Source organism: Cornus florida, unplaced genomic scaffold (assembly GCF_030987335.1).
Source record: "Cornus florida cultivar Cherokee Brave unplaced genomic scaffold, ASM3098733v1 CherokeeBrave_3.0.0_Hap2_Chr06, whole genome shotgun sequence".
NCBI lineage: Eukaryota > Viridiplantae > Streptophyta > Magnoliopsida > Cornales > Cornaceae > Cornus > Cornus florida.
The window spans coordinates 84,245,268-84,265,224 of NW_026775576.1; the positions used below are offsets into that span (position 1 = coordinate 84,245,268).

At 35.2% G+C, this 19,957-nt stretch overlaps 2 protein-coding genes across 2 annotated transcripts; both read left to right on the forward strand.

Moving 5' to 3' along the window:
• The first annotated feature begins 2,105 nt into the window (after window positions 1-2,105).
• Window positions 2,106-5,471, forward strand: LOC132314981 (uncharacterized). Its single transcript, XM_059813741.1, has 4 exons — window positions 2,106-2,433; window positions 2,990-3,371; window positions 4,462-4,534; window positions 5,040-5,471. The coding sequence occupies exons 1-4, from the start codon at window positions 2,139-2,141 to the stop codon at window positions 5,184-5,186; spliced, it is 897 nt and encodes a 298-aa protein (XP_059669724.1). The 5' UTR covers window positions 2,106-2,138; the 3' UTR covers window positions 5,187-5,471.
• A 7,610-nt stretch (window positions 5,472-13,081) lies between these two features.
• LOC132312460 (protein NRT1/ PTR FAMILY 5.1) lies at window positions 13,082-18,733 on the forward strand. Its single transcript, XM_059810837.1, has 4 exons — window positions 13,082-13,261; window positions 13,684-13,901; window positions 14,656-15,212; window positions 17,759-18,733. Exons 1-4 carry the CDS (start codon window positions 13,159-13,161, stop codon window positions 18,615-18,617), a joined length of 1,737 nt encoding a protein of 578 aa, XP_059666820.1. The 5' UTR covers window positions 13,082-13,158; the 3' UTR covers window positions 18,618-18,733.
• The last annotated feature ends 1,224 nt before the right edge of the window (window positions 18,734-19,957 follow it).

The following is a 19,957-nucleotide window of genomic DNA, read 5'->3' on the forward strand; positions in this document are numbered from 1 at the left end:
ATAAAAGGATGATAAAATGATTTTTTTGATCCAGAAGGAAGTTCCATTGAAATTTGTACCATTTAATACAACATCGGTAGTGATTAGTGACTAAAACCACATGTAACAGAGAGTCTCAACTCTCAAGTGGATATTTGGTACATACACCCCAGAGAGAGAGGGAAAAAAAAAAAACACTTAATTAACTCCTAATAAAAATTAGGTTGGTAATACAACCATTAAATATCAAGGTACATATATGTAGAGACAGAGCTCTCATTGTTTAGCCATGGTTGTGGTGTTTGGACTCGCAGCATTCTCTCCTTGCTTCTCATAGTAGTTATACACTGCGGCGCCAGACAACACTGCCAGTGTCAAGGCTTGTGCATGCATCCTTTCAACAAAAAAAAGTTTCACACATTCATAATGTCATAGACTTATATATATATATATATATATATATATGTATGTATGTATGTATGTAAATTCACACACAGTTACACAAGTATAGATATGAAGTCTAACCTAGCATGTATGAGTCTAAGACTTGGCTTAAGGGGAGATTTTGCGCGCGAATAGGCCAGTGATGCTCCAATTGCCGATGCCCAAAGTGTTCCTGCAAATACCCATCATATAATTAACACACACACACACACACACACACACACAAAAAGAGAATGTGAAGACTGACCAATGCTTGTGAGCTTGTGTTCTGAAACCCAAGATTGCAATGCCTCCATATTTCCGTTTTCCTTCTTCTCTCAAATATATATATATATATATATATATATATATATATGTAGCCAGAAAAACTAGACTTGATTGTAAGGATTGAATGAAGTGGTGGTTGAAGTGGAAAGCAAGATCAGGTATTGGTATATATAGAGTTCCAATTTAGTACTATAGATGCTTGGATAGCCCATTGGTTTGTTTCACTTTTTGCTGAACCCACCAAAATATAAGTGATGAAACCACTGGCTTCACTTGCCCAGTTTAGTGCACCAATTGAAAGGTAGTCCACGTTATTTGTGCTAGCTGTTGGTTTTGATCTTTGACAGTTACAGAGACATTTAGAGTGTCTCTAATTATTATATCACATGCATGTACAACATGTGGAATCCTTTAAATAACAGTGATCGTAACACATTATTTATGCTAATTAGGATTTAGGACACTCTTTTCTATGCCTTAGATTAGTGGTTTACTACCCCCCTTTTTTTTTTTTTTAAGTGACAAGATACCCTTTAAATATGTTTTTAATACTAACTTTTGGGAAACAATGATAAAGTGATATATAATAGTTAATTTCATCTTAACTTTTGGGAAATAATGATAAAGTAATATATAATAGTTAATTTCATCTGAAAATTTGGGATTGAATCTTTACACATTAAAACACTAATTATGATTTTAAAGGAAATTTGAATAAGTTTAATTAAAAATTTTCATTTTCTTTCAAAAATTTAATCTTTATACATTAAAACGAAAAAGTATTTATAACATAATTATTAATTGCTTCAAGTTTCATTGATCGTAAATTTGTGCTTCTAAGTTTGTAAATCATTTGAGATTTCAAAACGATGAGTGGGTTAGAAAGCACTAATACTTCAATTATAGGTGTTGTAAAAATATCAGACATGCAGACACATGTAACGTGTTGTACATGACGAGAAGTGTTCTAAAATTTATTTTATTTTTCTTTCTTAAACACAACTACAACTAGGACACGTGGCTTAGGCATGAACACTTTTAAAACATGGTAGGGGTGGTTTTGTAATTATCATTTTAGAAGAATGAAATTCAATACATAAATTAATTAAAAAATAATATAAATTTTTAGAAACAAAATAGTAAGGATCTACCTCTAACCTTTAAATTCGTGATTTCATTCAATATTGTGTTTGTGTCGTGTTGTACTCTGTCAAGCCAATGTGAGTAAAGAGTAGGTTGATTCTTCATGGGCCAGGTTTGGGTTGGGCTTTGGGCCTCGTGAATAATCCACAGTCTAGTCCAGATCCTCCGTCTGTTCTCGGATTCCAAATTCACCGATTTCCCGCCAAACCAGGACCTAGCTTCTTCCACATTCCCGCCCTCTATCTCTACAATTTCTGTACTTTCTATCTCTCTCTTGGATTCGGAGTCCTCTGAAATGGAAAGCAATGGAAGCTGAGAGAAGCAGAGCAGTGAAGAGAAAACCCTTATCAGATCGAACCAATCTCAATCCCACCACCTTTCGCGACCACTCGTCTTCCCTCTTTGTCAAACCCCCAAAATCAAATCCAATTACGAAGTCAAAACCGAAAAATAAACCAAATCCGAAACCCTACAATCCATCAACCAATGGACCTGACAACAGTTCCTCCAAATCCTTCACGAGCGGCGGATCATCCAACAACGACAGAAACAATACAGCCAACCCTAGAACCATCCGAAAACCCCACTCTTCAGTCCCTGGTAAACTTTCTCTCTCTAAATATATATGTGTGTGTGTGTTTTTGTGGTTTGCTTCAACTGTTTCGGACAATTTAAGAAATAGATCCATTGACTTGATTTTGAATTTGGAAACACTAGGGTTTGTGGTTTTGTTCTGTTTATTGAACATCAATGGCTATCATTTTGGTAATTGTCTTTGAAAATGTCACTTGTTATCAAGAGTTACTGCTTTTTTCCGTAATTAGTTTTGAATTGTATGATTTTTCATCCCCTCGGATTTGTTCATACTGTTCTATTGTTTCTAGTTGGTTGTCATCTTTATCTATTTGTTGTTCATGGTTCAATTCGGAATTAATGAAGAAGCTATGTTAAATTGTAGTATATGAATTTGAATTGTTAAATTTGTGAGATTAAAGGTTATGTGATTTTCAATTGATTTGTGATGTATGATTCTTTTTTGAGTCCTATTGTACACTGTTTTTGGGACTAACACACCCACCCACACACACACATGTATATATGTTATTTTTCGTTTTGGAAGGTTATAAGAACAGTGAGATGTTTGAGTCTCTTGTAGTTTGCAGTGAAAGAGAGACAGCAAAGAAAACGAAGAATAAAGGAAAGGCGATTGCAGTCTCTTCTAATTGCCATCTTGAAAGATCGAAGGATAAAGGAAAGGCGGTTGCTGTGCCTTTTGGTTGCACTACTTTGGAGAGAACAAATGATAAAAAGAAAGAAGTTGCTGTTACTTGTGCTTGTCCACCTCTGGAGAAGACAGAGGATATAGGAAAGGCAATTGCTATGCATTCTAGTTGCTCTCCTCTGGAGAAATCAAAAGATAAAGGGAAGGCAGTTGCTATGTCCTTTGTCTGCCTTAATATAGAAAACATGGGGAATGAAGGGAAATCAATCGATGCACGCTTTAGTTGCCCTCCTTTGCAGACAACCAGGAACATTAGGTAACACTCTCTCTCTCATTCACACACACATGCACATTTTTCATTTGGTACATATTAGTATTGGCCCTTGGTAGATTTGTTTCAGTAGATATGTGTTTCTGCTTGTTCCTGTTTCTGTACAATTAATAGTGTGATATTTATGTATATCCAACTTGTTACAATGATACGCTTAAGTGTTAAAATTCAAATCTTAAATTGTGATGAAAGTTGGATCAAATAAAAGAAAAAGGAGAAGAAGAAAGAAGTGGCAGAAATCTATGTCTGAATTAAACTGATTTTCTCACATTTCTTTTATGTTCACCTAAATGGAACACATTGAAGTTACACATAATAACTTTATCTTTACCATATAATATTTGAACTGATCTATGTCTGAATTGAACTGATTTCACCTAAATGGAACACATTGAAGTGACATATAATAACTTGATTTTACTGTAGGATACATTGATCCATTGTGCTTTTGTTACCCTGCAGTTGAGCTCTCTCTCTCATTTGTGATGGTGCTATCCTTCTGTTATTGGGGCATGCTATTGATATGTATGATGAGGGTTTTCGGAAAAGTGTCCTATGACTATATATATTCATAAATATGTAATCAGTGTCTAATGGGATGTTGAATTTTCACAGAAAATAGATGGTCAGCTTTGACTAATGGAATTGTGGCAGATGAAGTCTTTTTTGAACTCTGTTAGCATGTTTGGCTAATGAGTAGCCAGTTAAAAGCTTGAAACCTTGTGAGAATTTTATTTATCTGAATTGTATATATAAAATGTTCATACCTAATAATATTATTTTGTGAATAATTTGATTTTTAATTGCTGGAAATGATGCGGAAGGTCTCTAAATTTATCAGTAGTACAGCATGTAATACTTGAACAATAAGTTTTTTTTGTTTATTCAGGATTTATGGTTTTATATACTATCATTGTACTCGTGTCTTCTGTACACATTATTGATATATTGACAGGTTTCTTACATATAATTAGTAGTTCAGGTCTAAAAGTGACTATTATTGTAATGCGTTGTTCTTTTAACATGTTTACCACTTTTACTGATAATGTCTTGTGTTTCCCTGGTCTTCCCATAGGGAGGAATTAAACAAATCTGATGATATTGGTCTATACAAATCATTCACAGTTCCTCGTCCAAAGCATAAAAAGGTTTGTTAAGCAGTTATCTGGTCCTGCATTGTTATTTTGGACATGCATTCAAAATTTACTTTTCTCTTGGACTTTGGAACTCTTAATTATGATTGCCTACTATACTTGCACTCTCTTCAAATTCTGTTGTGGAGGTATCTTGTGCAGTTTGTATATTACTATTTCTTGACCCATGTGATTCCCTGCTCATATCTGAACTGCAACGAGTGAAAGTTATATATTATTGCATGAAACAGATTAGCTGTGTGCAAGAGGCAGGGTGCTATGTTTGTCAAATAAAAGGCGGTTTTCCACAAGCGTCTGTGATTTATTGTCTGATTGAGAATTATATTTAATGATTAAGATGGTGCTTTCTTATTGTATAGACAATGTTACAGCGTTGTTTGCCCATGGTATATGCCATATACTTGTTCAACCCTTATATGCATTCTCTGTGATCCAGAATGCATTGCTTTTATATTCCATCGTTGGTGGTTTAGTTAGTTTTTTAAATCGGTTTTTGCAGAAGAGGTATTGCTTATTGCCAGAGCAAGATATTTCAGAACATGCCGCTCCACAAGATTTTATTGAGCAGCAGAGAGCTTACTTTAAAGAGATTGATGAATTTGAGCTGCCGGAGGAAGAGGTATCATGTGACGAGTTGGACAAGTAGTGTTGCATGTAGGATATAGAGGACACTTAACTGTATACTTAGAATGAAATACTTCACGAAATCTTGTGTTACTAGTATTTCCACCACATATGTGCCAATTTGAGTCCTTGGTAATCCTTTCCCAAGTATGTTCCACTTTGGTGCAATAATATCCATGTTGGATTGTCTTCTTGAAATAACAAAGAATAGAAATGATCTGTTGTGGAGATCATGGTATTGACTGCATTTTCAGACTCTGGATTGATGTCAATGTCAAATGGATAATCTGATATTCTAATTTAGTTTCACGCATTAATTCATTATTGAATGTGCCGAGTCTACTGTACCCTTTTACTCAATTTGCTTGCTACTGATAACTTGCTTTTGCTCCTGCTGTTTAACTAAATGACAACCGTATTATATATTGTCTTAATTTTTCATTCAGTTGTGGCAGATTCTGCTTATTGCTTGGGACTTAATGGAGCGGATGACTCTGTTTGCTCAGTAGTCTAAGTTAATGCCATAAAAACTTGCTTTCCTCCCAGAATTTTGAAATAAGACGGCGACACTCTTTGGAACTCAACCTTATATATTATATATAATGATGCAATTTTCCAATTTCTAATAATTAATAACTTTTTTATTGAAAAAAAAAAAAAAAAAAAACCTATAAATCTCTCTTTCAGTCGCTTCCTGCAAGAAAACTATAAATCTCTCCGAGTCGGTTCCTTGAAAGGTACTTGGCCTGAATGAAGAAGACACTTTTCAATTGAAAACATCTCAAAACATGATTGTGAAAGTATGTTTAGAGGTTCAGTGAATACTATTAGAGAGCATTTAGTATGTGTTAATTCAATGCTGAACCAACCTAGGTGGCAACTTTTCTGGATCACAATCATAGTGGGAATGCTTTGTGAAATAGCATATGAATGAATGGTCTTTTCTGAATGAACACGGCCCCATTTTGAACCACAACTTTTTGTCACCAATAGAAGGAGACAAACCAAAACGGTATAGTATCAAGCTTGGAACAACCACCATATTGTGGCCTCAAAGCTGGCAACTTGAAATTTGAATCATATATGCGAAGCCATTGGTGCACTTGTCGTGCTACTGCAGCCACGTACTCTCGGTTGACTCCTTCATTAACTCCATTTTCGTCTAGGCATGCAAGTTGTAGACTCCATTATCGAGCATGCAGCTCTTAGGCTACATCAACTGTGCCGTTGGTTTGACTACAGCAAACGTCTGTGCCCTTTCATGGTGTGGTGGGGATGGCATTGTCTCCAGACGTTGGCGTGACAGCTCCATGTTTAGGTTTATATAGGGTTTGGATCATTTTCGTTAGATTTTTAAGCCAAGTTACGTCTCTACCCACGTAAACCATCTCCATTAGTCAAACGTCAAATTTTCTTCTGCAAACTATCCAATGCTACAAAAAGATGCTTTTTCTTCACCGATGACACACACATGCATTCTTAAAAACAAAAAGATAAGAAAACAAAAAGTTCCACCCTATTTTCTTCTTGCTCTGGTCCCCCATTTGCAATGGCCAACCAACTTGGGCAACTATTATATCACACTCGGCTTCTGCAACTATTACAGATAATTCTTCAACTATTATACAAATGGGGACAAAAGCAAGAGCAATGAACCACCACTAAAATATACAGAGCCATGTGTTAATTGAAAAGTTTTACCATCTCTAATTCAAATGAAACTATTAGCCTCTTTTTCCTCTTCTTTTGGGTACAAAATAATCATAATTCCCATATTGAAAATCATGATTAATTCCCTTTCCCATACACATTTAGTCAACCAGCATTGCTGTAAAATTGACAGATAATGAAAATATGAAGATAAGTTAAACCCATAGTGTGATTTTCTCATTGGAAAATATCATCACCAAAACTATTAAGATGGCTTTTGAAGACTTGCAAGTTGCAAGTGGACATGTTGAATTCTCTGTTCATATGGCGAAAGTCCCCTCCCGTTGTCTGGACGATAGTGGTGCCGACCTTCTAACACGTACAGCCTCCATGCACCGGACAATTATGGGGAAAAAAATTTCTGACGCAGAAACGTGTATCTAGAGAAAGGAATATTCCATGGGGCCTTTCCATAATGGAATTAATAGCTTTTAATGTACCTGATAGCTTAGCAATCAATTTGTTGGTTGTTATTTCTTTGGGGACTATCCATCTTTAATGAGTATTTAGAGAACTTCCAAGGGCAAGTGGAGGCCTTCGTAATAACTAGTAGCTTTCAATCTCTCTCTACATTTGCACAATTTAGAAGGCAGAAATTATACCTAGGTTCCGGGCCTAGTCTATTGTGTGGTAAGTTGGGTTGCTGTTGCTGACACCATTGCCCTCCATGGCATGCAACACAGTTCAGCATTCAGAATTCATTTATGAGATATATTCACAAGGGAAAGATGATTCTCTCATGTGCGGAGCGGTATCTTTGAGTGTCCTGTTCATCAAAACAGAAGCTTATAGGTATGAATTCTGACACAGGAGAAGATTCGGATCCATGTTTATAGGTATGAATTCCGACAAAGGAGAAGATCGGGATCCATTCACATGGATATAGGATTGTTGAGAATCAAAAAGTCCCCTTCGCATCAAAATTTAGAGCGATTTTCTAGTTCATCTGTTTTTAATTTAAACTTCCTCTTTTCTTTAAGAAAAATTTGAAGTTTTGAGGTAGGTTTAGATTTCCACATTCTATTTGATATTATTAATAAAATAAACTATTCACACACATTATCCTCAAACTTGCGACCTCATTTGTATATATCATATGAGGTGGGCCAAGCGGGGGGTGTCCGCCCCCACCAAACTTTTTTTATTTATACTACAAACTATATATATTTTTAAATTTTAAAAATGGCCCCACTAAACTTTTTTTATTTACACTATGAACTTTATTTTTTATTAAAATTAAAAAAATGCCCCCCCCCTCTATTTTTGAAAATATCCCACTATATATTTTTGCTCCTATTGATATTTTTAAATCTTAAAGAAAGTAAAGTAGCAGTCTTTCACTCTCTCTTTTTGTCCCTCCCTACTGTCCCATGCACATTCACTGTAATCGTCTATCTCGTATTCTCTCTGACATCTGTCACTCACCAAGGATATTTTTTACTATGAACATTATAAACAATCGATAATGGACTAATGGCCAAGTGGTATAAGCTTCTTACTTCTCAAAAAGAGGTCAGGGTTCAAGTCTTGAAGAGACAAGTTTGTATAAGTACCAACTAGGAAAAAAGAAATTAAAAAAAATCGATTGTTTTGAACTTTTTTTTATTTATACTACAAACTATATATATATTTTTAATTTTAAAAAATGGCCCCACTAAACTTTTTTTATTTACACTATGAACTTTTTTTTTTTTTTTTTGTTAAAATTAAAAAAATGCCCCCACTCTATTTTTGAAAATATCCCACTATATATTTTTGCCCCCTCCCCTTGAGTAAATTTTTTTGATTCCGTCACTGCAAGTCACTGCAAACGTATGTATGGATTGAAGTATATTTTCAATCTTGTGTCATGTTGGACAGGCAAGCAAAGATCTTAGAGCATGGCCAATAGCGATTAGTGACAAATAGTTTTGGGCGTTAGTTGAAAATAATGAGCTTCGAATGGTTTCTATCATGAGTTAGGACAAAATTTCCCAATCGACACAGTTTCACAGTGGGGGTGTATTATGGTGACATTGGCATTTGGTTGACCTAATTGAATTCTTTCTTCTTGTGAAATTGAAAAAAGATGAGCATCTACCGTTAAATGGATGCTGATTCGACCATATCTTAGCTAGCCCTAGCCTTCCACAACTAATTTGCCCAATAGGGACCTTTGGTCCATTGTGTGGCTAATAATTCAAGATACTTTGGGTTGTTTTATAGTGCACGAACTCTTTCAAAACCTGGTGATATTGATATAGATGTATTAGACAAGTTAATTATTACTATTATTTAATAATAATACAGACTCTTATAATCTCTTACATTATTTTCTTTCTATTACATTAGTGCTTGAAAACAATTAAAATTTCACATTAAATGCGTCTCACGATGTTGGAAGCTAATAAATACGGACACCGACATTGGTCGGATACACTAACTCGACTAATATAAATATTAATTTTTATTTATATATTTATAATAATTATAAAAAATAATAATTTTTTTCAAATAAATAAAATTATAAACACGACTATTAAATACCGAATACATGTCATGTTCAGAGTGTTCACACTTTATCCGATTCAGACATGGCACGGTCGTTGAGATTCCCATATTTAAAGAGTACCCTACAAAGTTAAAAAATAAAAAATAAAAAAGAAAAAAAAAAGGAGGAATATTGGTAGTTGATAAAAATTCAACACTTAGAGAAAGTTGCAAATAGAGGGTACACGTGTCAAGTGCATGTTTAAGTTTTGTTTGTGCACGTGAGCGGAAGCATGCCTTTTAGTCAAATTACTATGAAGGACAGTAGAGACGTTCTGGAAACCTTTCACAAATGGGGAGAATCAATACCCCTTGCTCTAATTGGTCCTATATCAACTTTTTGGGACAACGGTCAAACTCGAACACCCTCGCCCACGTTGGTCACATGCAAAGGCTCAAATGTGCCTCATTTGTGCCAACCCAATTGACCCACCAAACAGTAAAGATTTGGGTCCCTAGAGTTCAGTTCAGCCCATCAGCTTGACGTGGGATTACTCTATTGCCCCTCCCATTAATTAGCTTATCAAAGTTTTACAATACCTCCACTTCCTTGTATAATAAACGATTGGATGCATCCCTTACATTGTGCAATCCTTTGTGTGAGGAGTAGGGTAAATACTAGTTGTGATCGTGTGGGAAGAAGTTGCTAGGTGAAAAGGTCTTACTTGACTTGTAACTTTGAGAACAATTGAAAATATAAAATTGTACAAAAAAATTCTGTTTAGTTCAGTTTTCTGGAAATTGTTTTATGAAAACTCAGTTATAAAAAAGTTTGTTTTTAGAGTTAAAAACTAAGCAAGTCCAAAATATCTTATTAGATGATCAGAACCAAAATTTGAAAATATAGAGGAGGTGTACAAGTTCTCCTTTCTTTGCAGTTGTCTGACTATTAAGGATGTTTATTTGACTTGTGAATCTGATCCAATCTGTATAGATTGAAATGATTTTTTATCCCATTGGATTAGTGGCAAATTCATAAAAAAGAAATCCCTAAGGATTAAATCGATTTATGAATAATGTTATCAATATCTCCGATGTGATCTAATATGTTAATAATATATACAAATATTATATATATAATATGTTTTAGGGTTAACTGCAAAAAATCCTCCTAAATTATTATCCTTTTGCAAATAATCCCCCTGAACTAAAAACCGCCCCCCTGAACTATTGATTCGTTGCAATTAAGGACAAATCCATCACAAAAGACTATTTTACCCTTTTTCATTAAAAATTTCACTTCTTATTAGATTATTTTTATTAGTTTTCCCTTATATAAATATTAATTATTCTATTTACCTTAATTTTATTTTTAGTATCAATTTAACATAAAAATGAAAATAAATAAATAAATAGATTTGTATCTACCATTTTCTAAATTGATTAACTTATTATTAAAACTTTATTATTTATAATAAAACATATCACAACCAATTTAAACATTTTTATGATAAAAAAATATCATCTTTTTCATACAATATATTGATGAAAAATTAATAAAATACTTTTGAAAAAAATACCTTATTTTCATGTAATATATTCATTAAAAATTAAAATTTTAATTAATTTTTTAAAAAATATTTCTACTAAATTTTTTATTTAAATAAATAATTAAAAAATTAAAGGTCAATTTAATGGAAAATATCTCATCAAATTATATGATTTTTTTTTTCATAATTTATTTAGATAAGAAAAATATATTGAATGTAATTCAATAAGAAGAGACATTATAGTCATTTAATGAAATATAGTATAGTCTTTGAAGTATGTTGTAACAAAATAAGATAATTTAGGAAGTTTTATGCACAAAATATAGTTGAAGGGGGTTATTTGTAAATTCAAATATAATTTAGGAGGTTTTTTTGCACTTTACCTTATATTTTATAACCCTATTTCTAAGCCCCCACCCCATTTAATATATACAAATATAATAAGTTTTTTATTCAATTTTATATTTATATTAAATTAATTATAAATTATAATGAGGTATGACTTAAGTCAAATAAAAGTGAGAGCCAAAATAGCAAAATTTAAGCCACACAACGAGAACAGAGTAGCATAGAGAAGAGAAGAATCATGTAATTTAACTTTTGACCATTGTCTTGGTTAATGCATGACAACTCATCTCTTCCGCAGTGGTTAAGAGAAAAAAATATTTATTGGATGGTAGAGAAAAAGCCCAAATTGTAGAACCAATCAGATGGACTTAGATTAAAGCTTCTCAGGAATTGGATGGGATTCAATTTTCATAGGGATTGGATTGGTTTAAGATCCGGTCACCATTCCGATACGACCTAGATATCATGACGAGCATAATAACCTTTACCTGCATAAACATTGCTGTCCAATGTCCATTCCTGCATTCCCACACAGACCCTACTTTTGGCAAACAATTATTGCCCACATTTTTCACAATTGTGAAAAAAATGCCTTTCACATTATTAATAAGGCCATATTTCTTTTTAAATTTCTTGGATAAGCTTAACACTCTGCTCTCTATGGAGGAGAGTCAGTGCAATGTTAGGTACATCATGAGCTCATGGACTAATTCTAAACACAACACAAAGTTTCTCTTCTACCCTGTATATATATGGCTGTATGTATGGTCAGTAATTTTTCTTCACTAATTTTTTCTGCTCCCTTGACTATTGTTCCCTTACCAGTTACCACCTGATTGGTTGCTCGGAAAATTAATAGAAAAGATTAAAAAAAGAAGTGAATTTTCTGTTTCATGTTCTATTTAGTTATATGCTATTTTTCTTGAATGTGAGATTATTTATAGCAAACTTTTGTTCTAATACTAACACAACATTGATCATATTGGGTACTCACTGTTTCTAAAGTGCTAATAAGGTGCTTGATATGGTGCCAGACTGAAACTCAACACTGTGGTTGCTTGCTCATCTAGATACATTACACCATTGATGGTTCCCTCTGTTATATTTACAAAATGGTATATATATATATATATATATATATATATATTTATATATTGGTCGTAGAAGAATTGGGTACTCGCTATTACTTGTGATTTGCCTTTTTAAAGTGCTAATAAGGTGCTTGATATGGTGCCAGACTGAAACTCAATATAGTGCTTGCTTGCTAATAAGCTTTCTTGCTCATTTCACGCACTAGTAAATCATTTGGATACTTGTTTTTTCTCTATTTATTTAGTAGTTGTTGTTAAAGCAATAGGGATTCCCTTTGCCATGTGACATGGTGAATTATATCATTCAATCTATGTCATGCCTATGTACCAGGGTACTGCTGGCAGGGGAAGACCGAAAACTTACCTAAACTATTTATTTATTTATTTATTTTTTTAATACGGAGTATTATTTTACACAAGTGACTACTTTCACACTCGAAGCTGTGACCCTATGTTTGTCAATCCGAGTTTTTATGGAAAAGTGTACATTAGGTGTGGGAAGTGTGTATTTAGGTGTGAAAATCACTAATCCTTCCATAGGCACATTAGGGAAGTCATGACTTTAAGCTTGACTTAACCTGCCACTACTCATGAATTTTATGCGGCAAGGTTAAGTGGTGTTGCTTTACTGCGTGTTTATACCAATTAAAGGTTTCTAAATTTTGGATGTGGACTCTAATTACAACTTGTACCGGCTGTTCCGGTAAGCCAGTGACTGCATTGCCCACTTATATATACTTAAGGTTGCAGCCTTTCCTCCAATGAGCTACCTTCTTCTTTTATCCTCATCTCTCTCTAAACCATCAACCTCTCAGTATTTTCTATAATGGAGGCCAAAGATTACACCCAAGATGGCACTGTCGATCTTCATGGACAACCCGTCCTCTCCTCCAAAACCGGCACATGGAAGGCTTGCGCTTTTCTTGTTGGTATGCATATATCTTTCCTAGCTATCAACTTTGTTCTTTGGTTCTCACTCATCACAAAATAACAAAGAGTTTCAGACTTCAATCTAAAGTTCATAATTGAGTTTAATATATAATTTTTTCCTTTCTTGAATTCCTCAGGCTTTGAAAAATTCATGGTTTTTTGCCTTGTGAGCTTTTCAAAGTAAACACTATTCAAAGAAGAATGAATTATATATATACTTGGAGATTGAAACTCATGGATAAATTTATCAAGAAGACACATATAGCAAGTCTTTGAGAGGGTTCTGTAGGAAGAAGTATCATTATAGAAAAAGGTTTCCTAACATGTTTCACATCAATCTTTTATGAAGTTGATAATAGTATTTTACAAAATGTACTAACATGAAATGGCTTTATCTTTTCTTTGTTTTACAAATTTGCAGGCTATGAGGCGTTTGAGAGGATGGCCTTCTATGGAGTAGCTTCCAATTTAGTGGTTTACTTGACAACACAGCTTCATGAAGACACTGTTTCATCGGTGAGGAATGTGAATAACTGGTCAGGATCCGTGTGGTTAACGCCAATTCTTGGTGCCTTTATAGCAGATTCTTACGTGGGTCGATTCTGGACATTCACAGTATCATCTCTCATTTATGTGATGGTAAGTTGCAATATCTCCATTTAAATTTATTTGTTTCATCTGTATGATAATCATGTTTTACTAGTGACATCAAAGTGAACGTTTCATATGGTTAGGTCTAAGTAATATTATAACCTCTACTCCCAAACAAACTACACCACCTGGTTGGCCTATATTTCAGCTCACCTACTATAAAAGGCCAATAAATCTTATTATTTTGCTTCGTGGGACCAATGAATGACCAGTTTCACTGCATGCAAATGATCTGTAACGAGGTTATCCACATGCTTATGAGTTGTGTTGGCGTTGGAGTAATTTTGATTTTTTTCAAATTTAAATATGCAGACGGTTCTCTCTTTTAATGCTGAAATTGATTGAAAATGAGATTCGTTTGATTGAAAATGACTTGTTTTGTACTCATCAATGCAAACATCAATTAAGTAGACAGTACTATTGAATCCAAGATAGATGAAACATGGATATTATTGATGATAAAAGGTTGGTTTATTTCTGCTGGTGAATTTTTTTATTGGACAAAATTTTTCTTGGGAAAATATTTTCCAAGAGAACTTTCTAAGAAAAACAAATTTTAGGTAATAACATATCTTTCCAAAGATTGACATAGTTACATTTTTTTCTTCATGTGAGTGTAGGGTCACCAATTTTCCTTGTTATTCCAATAATATGACTGAAATATGTAGTACCGACCGGCCCTAGCTAAATTTTCTTTCAATGATTTTCTAAGAAACCAATTCATTTAAAATCATCTCAACAGGGAATGGTGCTGCTGACAATGGCAGTTTCAATTAAATTCTTGAAGCCATCTTGTTCAAATGGAATCTGTAGCAAGGCCTCTACTTCACAAGTTGCATTCTTCTATTCATCTCTATACATCATAGCAGTTGGGGCTGGTGGGACAAAGCCCAACATTTCCACTTTTGGTGCAGACCAATTTGATGATTTCAACCCACATGAGAAAAAGCTAAAGGTCTCTTTCTTCAATTGGTGGATGTTCAGCTCCTTCATAGGAGCATTGGTCGCCACGCTTGGCCTTGTCTACATCCAAGAGAACTTGGGTTGGGGACTAGGGTATGGTATACCTACAGCTGGTATTCTACTCTCCCTAATCATCTTCTATATTGGTACCCCAATGTACAGGCACAAAGTTAGAAAATCCAAAAGCCCTGCTGGGGACCTTCTTCGAGTTCCTATCGCTGCATTCGCCAATAGAAGGCTCGAGCTCCCTAGCCACCCATCTGAGCTTCAAGAGTTTGAGGCACAACATTACACTAACAGCGGAAAACGCCAGGTCCATCACACCCCTGTTTTTAGGTAAGCTTCACTGCCATTACTACTTTTACATCCAGGTTTTTGTTTAATTTGTTCTTTTTCATATTTGTTTTTTCAAAATAAAGTAGGGTTACCAATTAAATTGATCTAAGCTCCAACTATTGAAATAGCAGGAGTTTGGATTCAGCTGACAGTTCACAAAACCACTTGTGTGAGCTTGTGTATCAACTTAATGCAAAATCCAGTACTATATCTAACATAATCAACACACACACACACACACACACACACACACACACGTGTATATCTAATTAATTTGGAGTCATGGACCTTATGGTCATAGGAGCATTGAAAGATTCCCATGTCCTTTAATTCAAATACCTTGGTGCAAAAGCAAATTGTGAGGTAGGAAACCTCCCAATTCATATGCATACATAAGTAAGAATCTGCATCATCAATCTCAAGGACACAATCCAAAGAAAGATTCCATTGTCCTTGATTTTAAATGTCTTGGTGCAAAGCAGGTGGCCTGGTAGGGGACCTCACAATTCATGAGCATAACTAGGAAATCTCCTGTGCCATGGCCAAGTTAGTGCCTTCTATTATTTTCGTTAGCCTTTCGTTTATTAATTATCTGCCATGTGCACTGCTCAAAGTGCTCCCTTTTAATCTTCTTCAATGAATTGTCAGTCCAAGTTGCTTGAATTATATCACAATGGAATGGTGTGCCCCACCACACTCTCATGACCAAACCTACCTACATGCAACACACATTGTGGCTTGAATTATATCAAGGTACAAAATCAACCATTAATAAGAGGGTCCCCCTCGGAAATTAGAGCGATAACAATAATTAATAGTACTACCATAAAGGATCAGTCTAGGAATCCACCCATTGGTTTCCATTTAGTTTCATTGGTTAATTGATAACTAAGCAACAGATGCATCCAATTTGCCCCATTGGACATTTGCAAAGGTGGCCTTTTAAGTGTGCCAGCTAGGACAAGCGGCATAGTCCACGTTGAGGGTAATACTAAGGGGAGAGAAAGACCACAATTAACGTGAGTAGAGTTAGTAAGGAAAGATATGATAGCATGTGGATTGACTGAGGCCATGGGCTTAAATAGAGCGGAATGAAAACATAGAATTCATGTAGCCAACTCCAAATAGTTGGGAAAAAGGCTTGGTTGCCTCACTTAGGGGCTTGAAGCCTTGTCCTTCCCTTTGTGGAGGTGGAGGTCATACTTCCTAGGCCAAAGGGCCTGGGGCCTGGTAGTGGTAGAGAGAATTCTCCTGTCGGTTTAATTTGAACACTTTGCCAGTTTAGTGATACAACTACTTAAGTTAATCTCTATATAACTTTTCCAATAGCACTCTGCCTTAAATCTTAAGCCTGATAAAAGAGGGTTTAATCCTAAAGTTGGTCACATAAGCTGATTTGAACACTGAAGTTACAAAGTTATTACTAATAGTAATATATATGCTCAAGTTATAACTTCAACACTGTCTAATATTAATATATATGCTCAAGTTATAAAGTCTTTAGTAGCACTCTCTGTAACTACTTTAACCACAATGGAGGTTTCAATCCTATGTCTCACAAATATTAATTTTAGTGCTTTACCTTCTTTTATTATCAACACGCAAGTTACATAGTCTCTAGTAGCTTGAGTTACAATCCATCCAATGGCACTTTCACCAAAAATGAGAAAAGGTTTTAATTCTAAAGTCCATCATTAATATAAATTTCAAAAACTTAATTTTTTGATGATGTGAATATTTTAGTTATACACTCTCTAATTGTAGCTAGCCTTAACTAGGGGGGAAAAAAAATGTAGCTAACCTTTTAAAGTAGTCAGGGTGTTCATATGAATTAGTTGGTCCGTTTTATCCATCACCCTGAATTTATTTTACTGCAGTGGGTAATCTCAGCGAATCCGACGTTCTGAACTTCTAGTGTCATCCACAGTCCATATGTTGCACTGAGGATGGAAATGGTAGAAATGTAATTAGAAGCAGAAACAATCTTTTAACCAATATTTGGTCCCCATGTAGATGGATTATAAATGGACCACTTCTAGCTCAATCGTTACGCCTCAGCACATGCAAACAACATTCTGATTCAATAGAAGATATCGTTCTCTATCTGTCCCCATCTTCTTGAATTCGCCCACGGAGATCTGAATCATCTGATTGATTAGTTTGTTAGAGGTGGAACCCACAAATTTTACATTTATGTATGTTTAATGGTCCATTGAAAATGGTTGGAACATGGACCCCCTTCTGATTGCAACATACGGGATCTTACACATGCAAACTATATTTGGCATTTGCATGAATAGATATATACGACTTTCAATTGGGAATTCTTCAGTAGACTTATTGATTAAGAGAAATGCAAGTGAAACTCATCCCATCCAACGGTTGACAAATAATCAAATCCTACTACGTCGGTAGCATTTCTTGGCTCATTAAACCAGCTCACTACAATATGAATAGTTGGATTCAGTATATCCTTTGGTAGAAAAATGTGAGGGTATTTCAGTCGTAGAAAGTGAATGATCGAATTACATTAATTCTTTCCACAGGTTCTTGGACAAGGCTGCAATCAAAGAAGCCTCAAGGTCAAGGCCTCCCTGCACAGTGACTCAAGTGGAAGGAGCCAAGCTTGTTTTGGGGATGCTTACAATATGGATGGTGACTTTAATCCCTAGCACCATTTGGGCTCAAATCAACACTTTATTTGTCAAACAAGGCACCACCTTGGATAGACACATGGGTTCCAACTTCCAAATCCCGGCAGCATCCCTAGGAAGCTTTGTAACCCTCTCCATGCTACTCTCTGTGCCAATGTATGACCGCTACTTCGTGCCACTCATGCGTCAGAGGACCGGAAACCCTAGGGGGATCACACTGCTTCAGAGGCTTGGCATTGGATTTGTGATCCAAATCATAGCCATTGCAATTGCTTATGCTGTGGAAGTTAGGAGGATGCATGTCATAAGAGTGCACCACATAGTAGGACCTAAACAAGTTGTCCCCATGAATATATTTTGGCTATTGCCTCAGTATGTTCTACTAGGGGTGGCTGATGTGTTCAATGCCATTGGATTGCTGGAGTTCTTCTATGACCAGTCCCCAGAAGACATGCAAAGCCTTGGGACGACGTTTTTCACCAGCGGGATCGGTGTTGGCAACTTCTTGAATAGCTTTCTAGTGACAATGGTGGATAAACTTACAGCAAGGAATGATGGGAAGAGTTGGATTGGGAACAACTTGAATGACTCTCACTTGGATTACTACTATGGGTTCCTTTTGGCCATATCTACTCTCAACCTAGGGGCCTTTTGGTGGGCATCAAGTAAATATATGTACAAGAGGGAGTCCACTGAAGTGAAGGAGGTTTGTGTTCAAATGGAGGCCAAAACCTTGGATCATCTCCTTTAGGGTTACAAGTATGAAAACTATGAAGGGTTGTAGACCATATTATGTAAGCAAATCATGTAATATTGACTTAAGACTTTTGATGTTTTTAGCTGCAAGTTTGGTCGGTTTAGGGTGCATATTAACTCTCTCTAGTAAGTATATGTTACTATGTGTTAAAATTATATGTTAATGTTCGTTGTTGCGGTTAAAAAAAAAAAAAAAACAGGTCAAGGGCTCTTTAGGTGGAATTGAGGGATTATTAGATTACTAATTTTAAAAGAGACATTACTCGGTTTTGGTCCCGTTACACCAGAACCGGATCAGAATTAATTGAACTCTTTTTTAAACCTACAAAATTAAAAAATTAAACCATCTTTAACTACTATTGTTTTTGCAGTCAAGCTAGCTTGGAATTAAGCTGACATACTACAAGTCAGAGGTTCAAATCACCCTAAACACACCTGGCCTCTGAATAGATATATATATGTGTGTGTGTGTGTGTTTGCGCGCGCGCTAATTAATGAGATAATTGTCATATCAGGAAAATATTACATCTTGTTCTCATCATCATATGGATTGAAATGGGCCCACAAGTTGAGTAGACACTGTATGCTAATTAATGAGATATTGTCATATCTCACCAGAAAATAAAAACTCGGATCTTGAGCATTCTCATCATATGGGCTTGAAATGGGTCCACAAGTTCATATTTGTCCATTCAAATGTCCCATCCGGCTATTTCTATTTTGTAGTAATTTCTTCTAGGGGTGGCAATTCGTATTGACGTGTCATGTTTGTGTCGACACAATTACGACACTGATACGATTAGGGTTGACACGAATACGACACGATTATTAATCGTATCTAAGACCCTTGACACGAACACGACACAATTATTATACGTGTAACACGACACGACACGCATAACCTGTTTAATAAATGAGTCAAGACTTAACACGACACGAAAAGACACATTTAAGTCATTTTCGACACGAATACTACATATTTTGCCAAATAGCTCATTTTTGACACGAACACGACACGTTTATCTGACACGTTTAGTTAATCGGGTTAATCGTATCATAATCGTGTTTATAGGGTCAAACACGAACACGACACGTTTAGTTAGTGGGTCAATCCGTATCGACACGATTATGACACGAACACGATTAGCCCAAATCCTAACCCGCTTATCTCGTATCGTGTTCGTGTCGTGTTAGTGTGTCGTGTCAAATATTATCACTCCTAATTTCTTCTATCCAGTAGGACACAAAATTTAAAGATAGATGGGCTTTTATTCTCTCTCACTGGAGACTGAAGTGTACAGTAGTTTATCACATTGGAGATAAATTTTACTACAA

What these genes read in the sequence shown, in the direction of transcription:
- LOC132314981 (XM_059813741.1), top strand. Translation starts at nt 2,139, where the DNA reads ATGGAAGCTGAGAGAAGCAGAGCAGTGAAGAGAAAACCCTTATCAGAT. An exon ending in ACCCCACTCTTCAGTCCCTG is followed by an intron (nt 2,434 to 2,989) that starts GTAAACTTTCTC and finishes AGTCTCTTGTAG; the next exon opens with TTTGCAGTGAAAGAGAGACA. An exon ending in CAGACAACCAGGAACATTAG is followed by an intron (nt 3,372 to 4,461) that starts GTAACACTCTCT and finishes GTCTTCCCATAG; the next exon opens with GGAGGAATTAAACAAATCTG.
- LOC132312460 (XM_059810837.1), top strand. Translation starts at nt 13,159, where the DNA reads ATGGAGGCCAAAGATTACACCCAAGATGGCACTGTCGATCTTCATGGA. An exon ending in GGCTTGCGCTTTTCTTGTTG is followed by an intron (nt 13,262 to 13,683) that starts GTATGCATATAT and finishes ACAAATTTGCAG; the next exon opens with GCTATGAGGCGTTTGAGAGG. An exon ending in CATCTCTCATTTATGTGATG is followed by an intron (nt 13,902 to 14,655) that starts GTAAGTTGCAAT and finishes TCATCTCAACAG; the next exon opens with GGAATGGTGCTGCTGACAAT.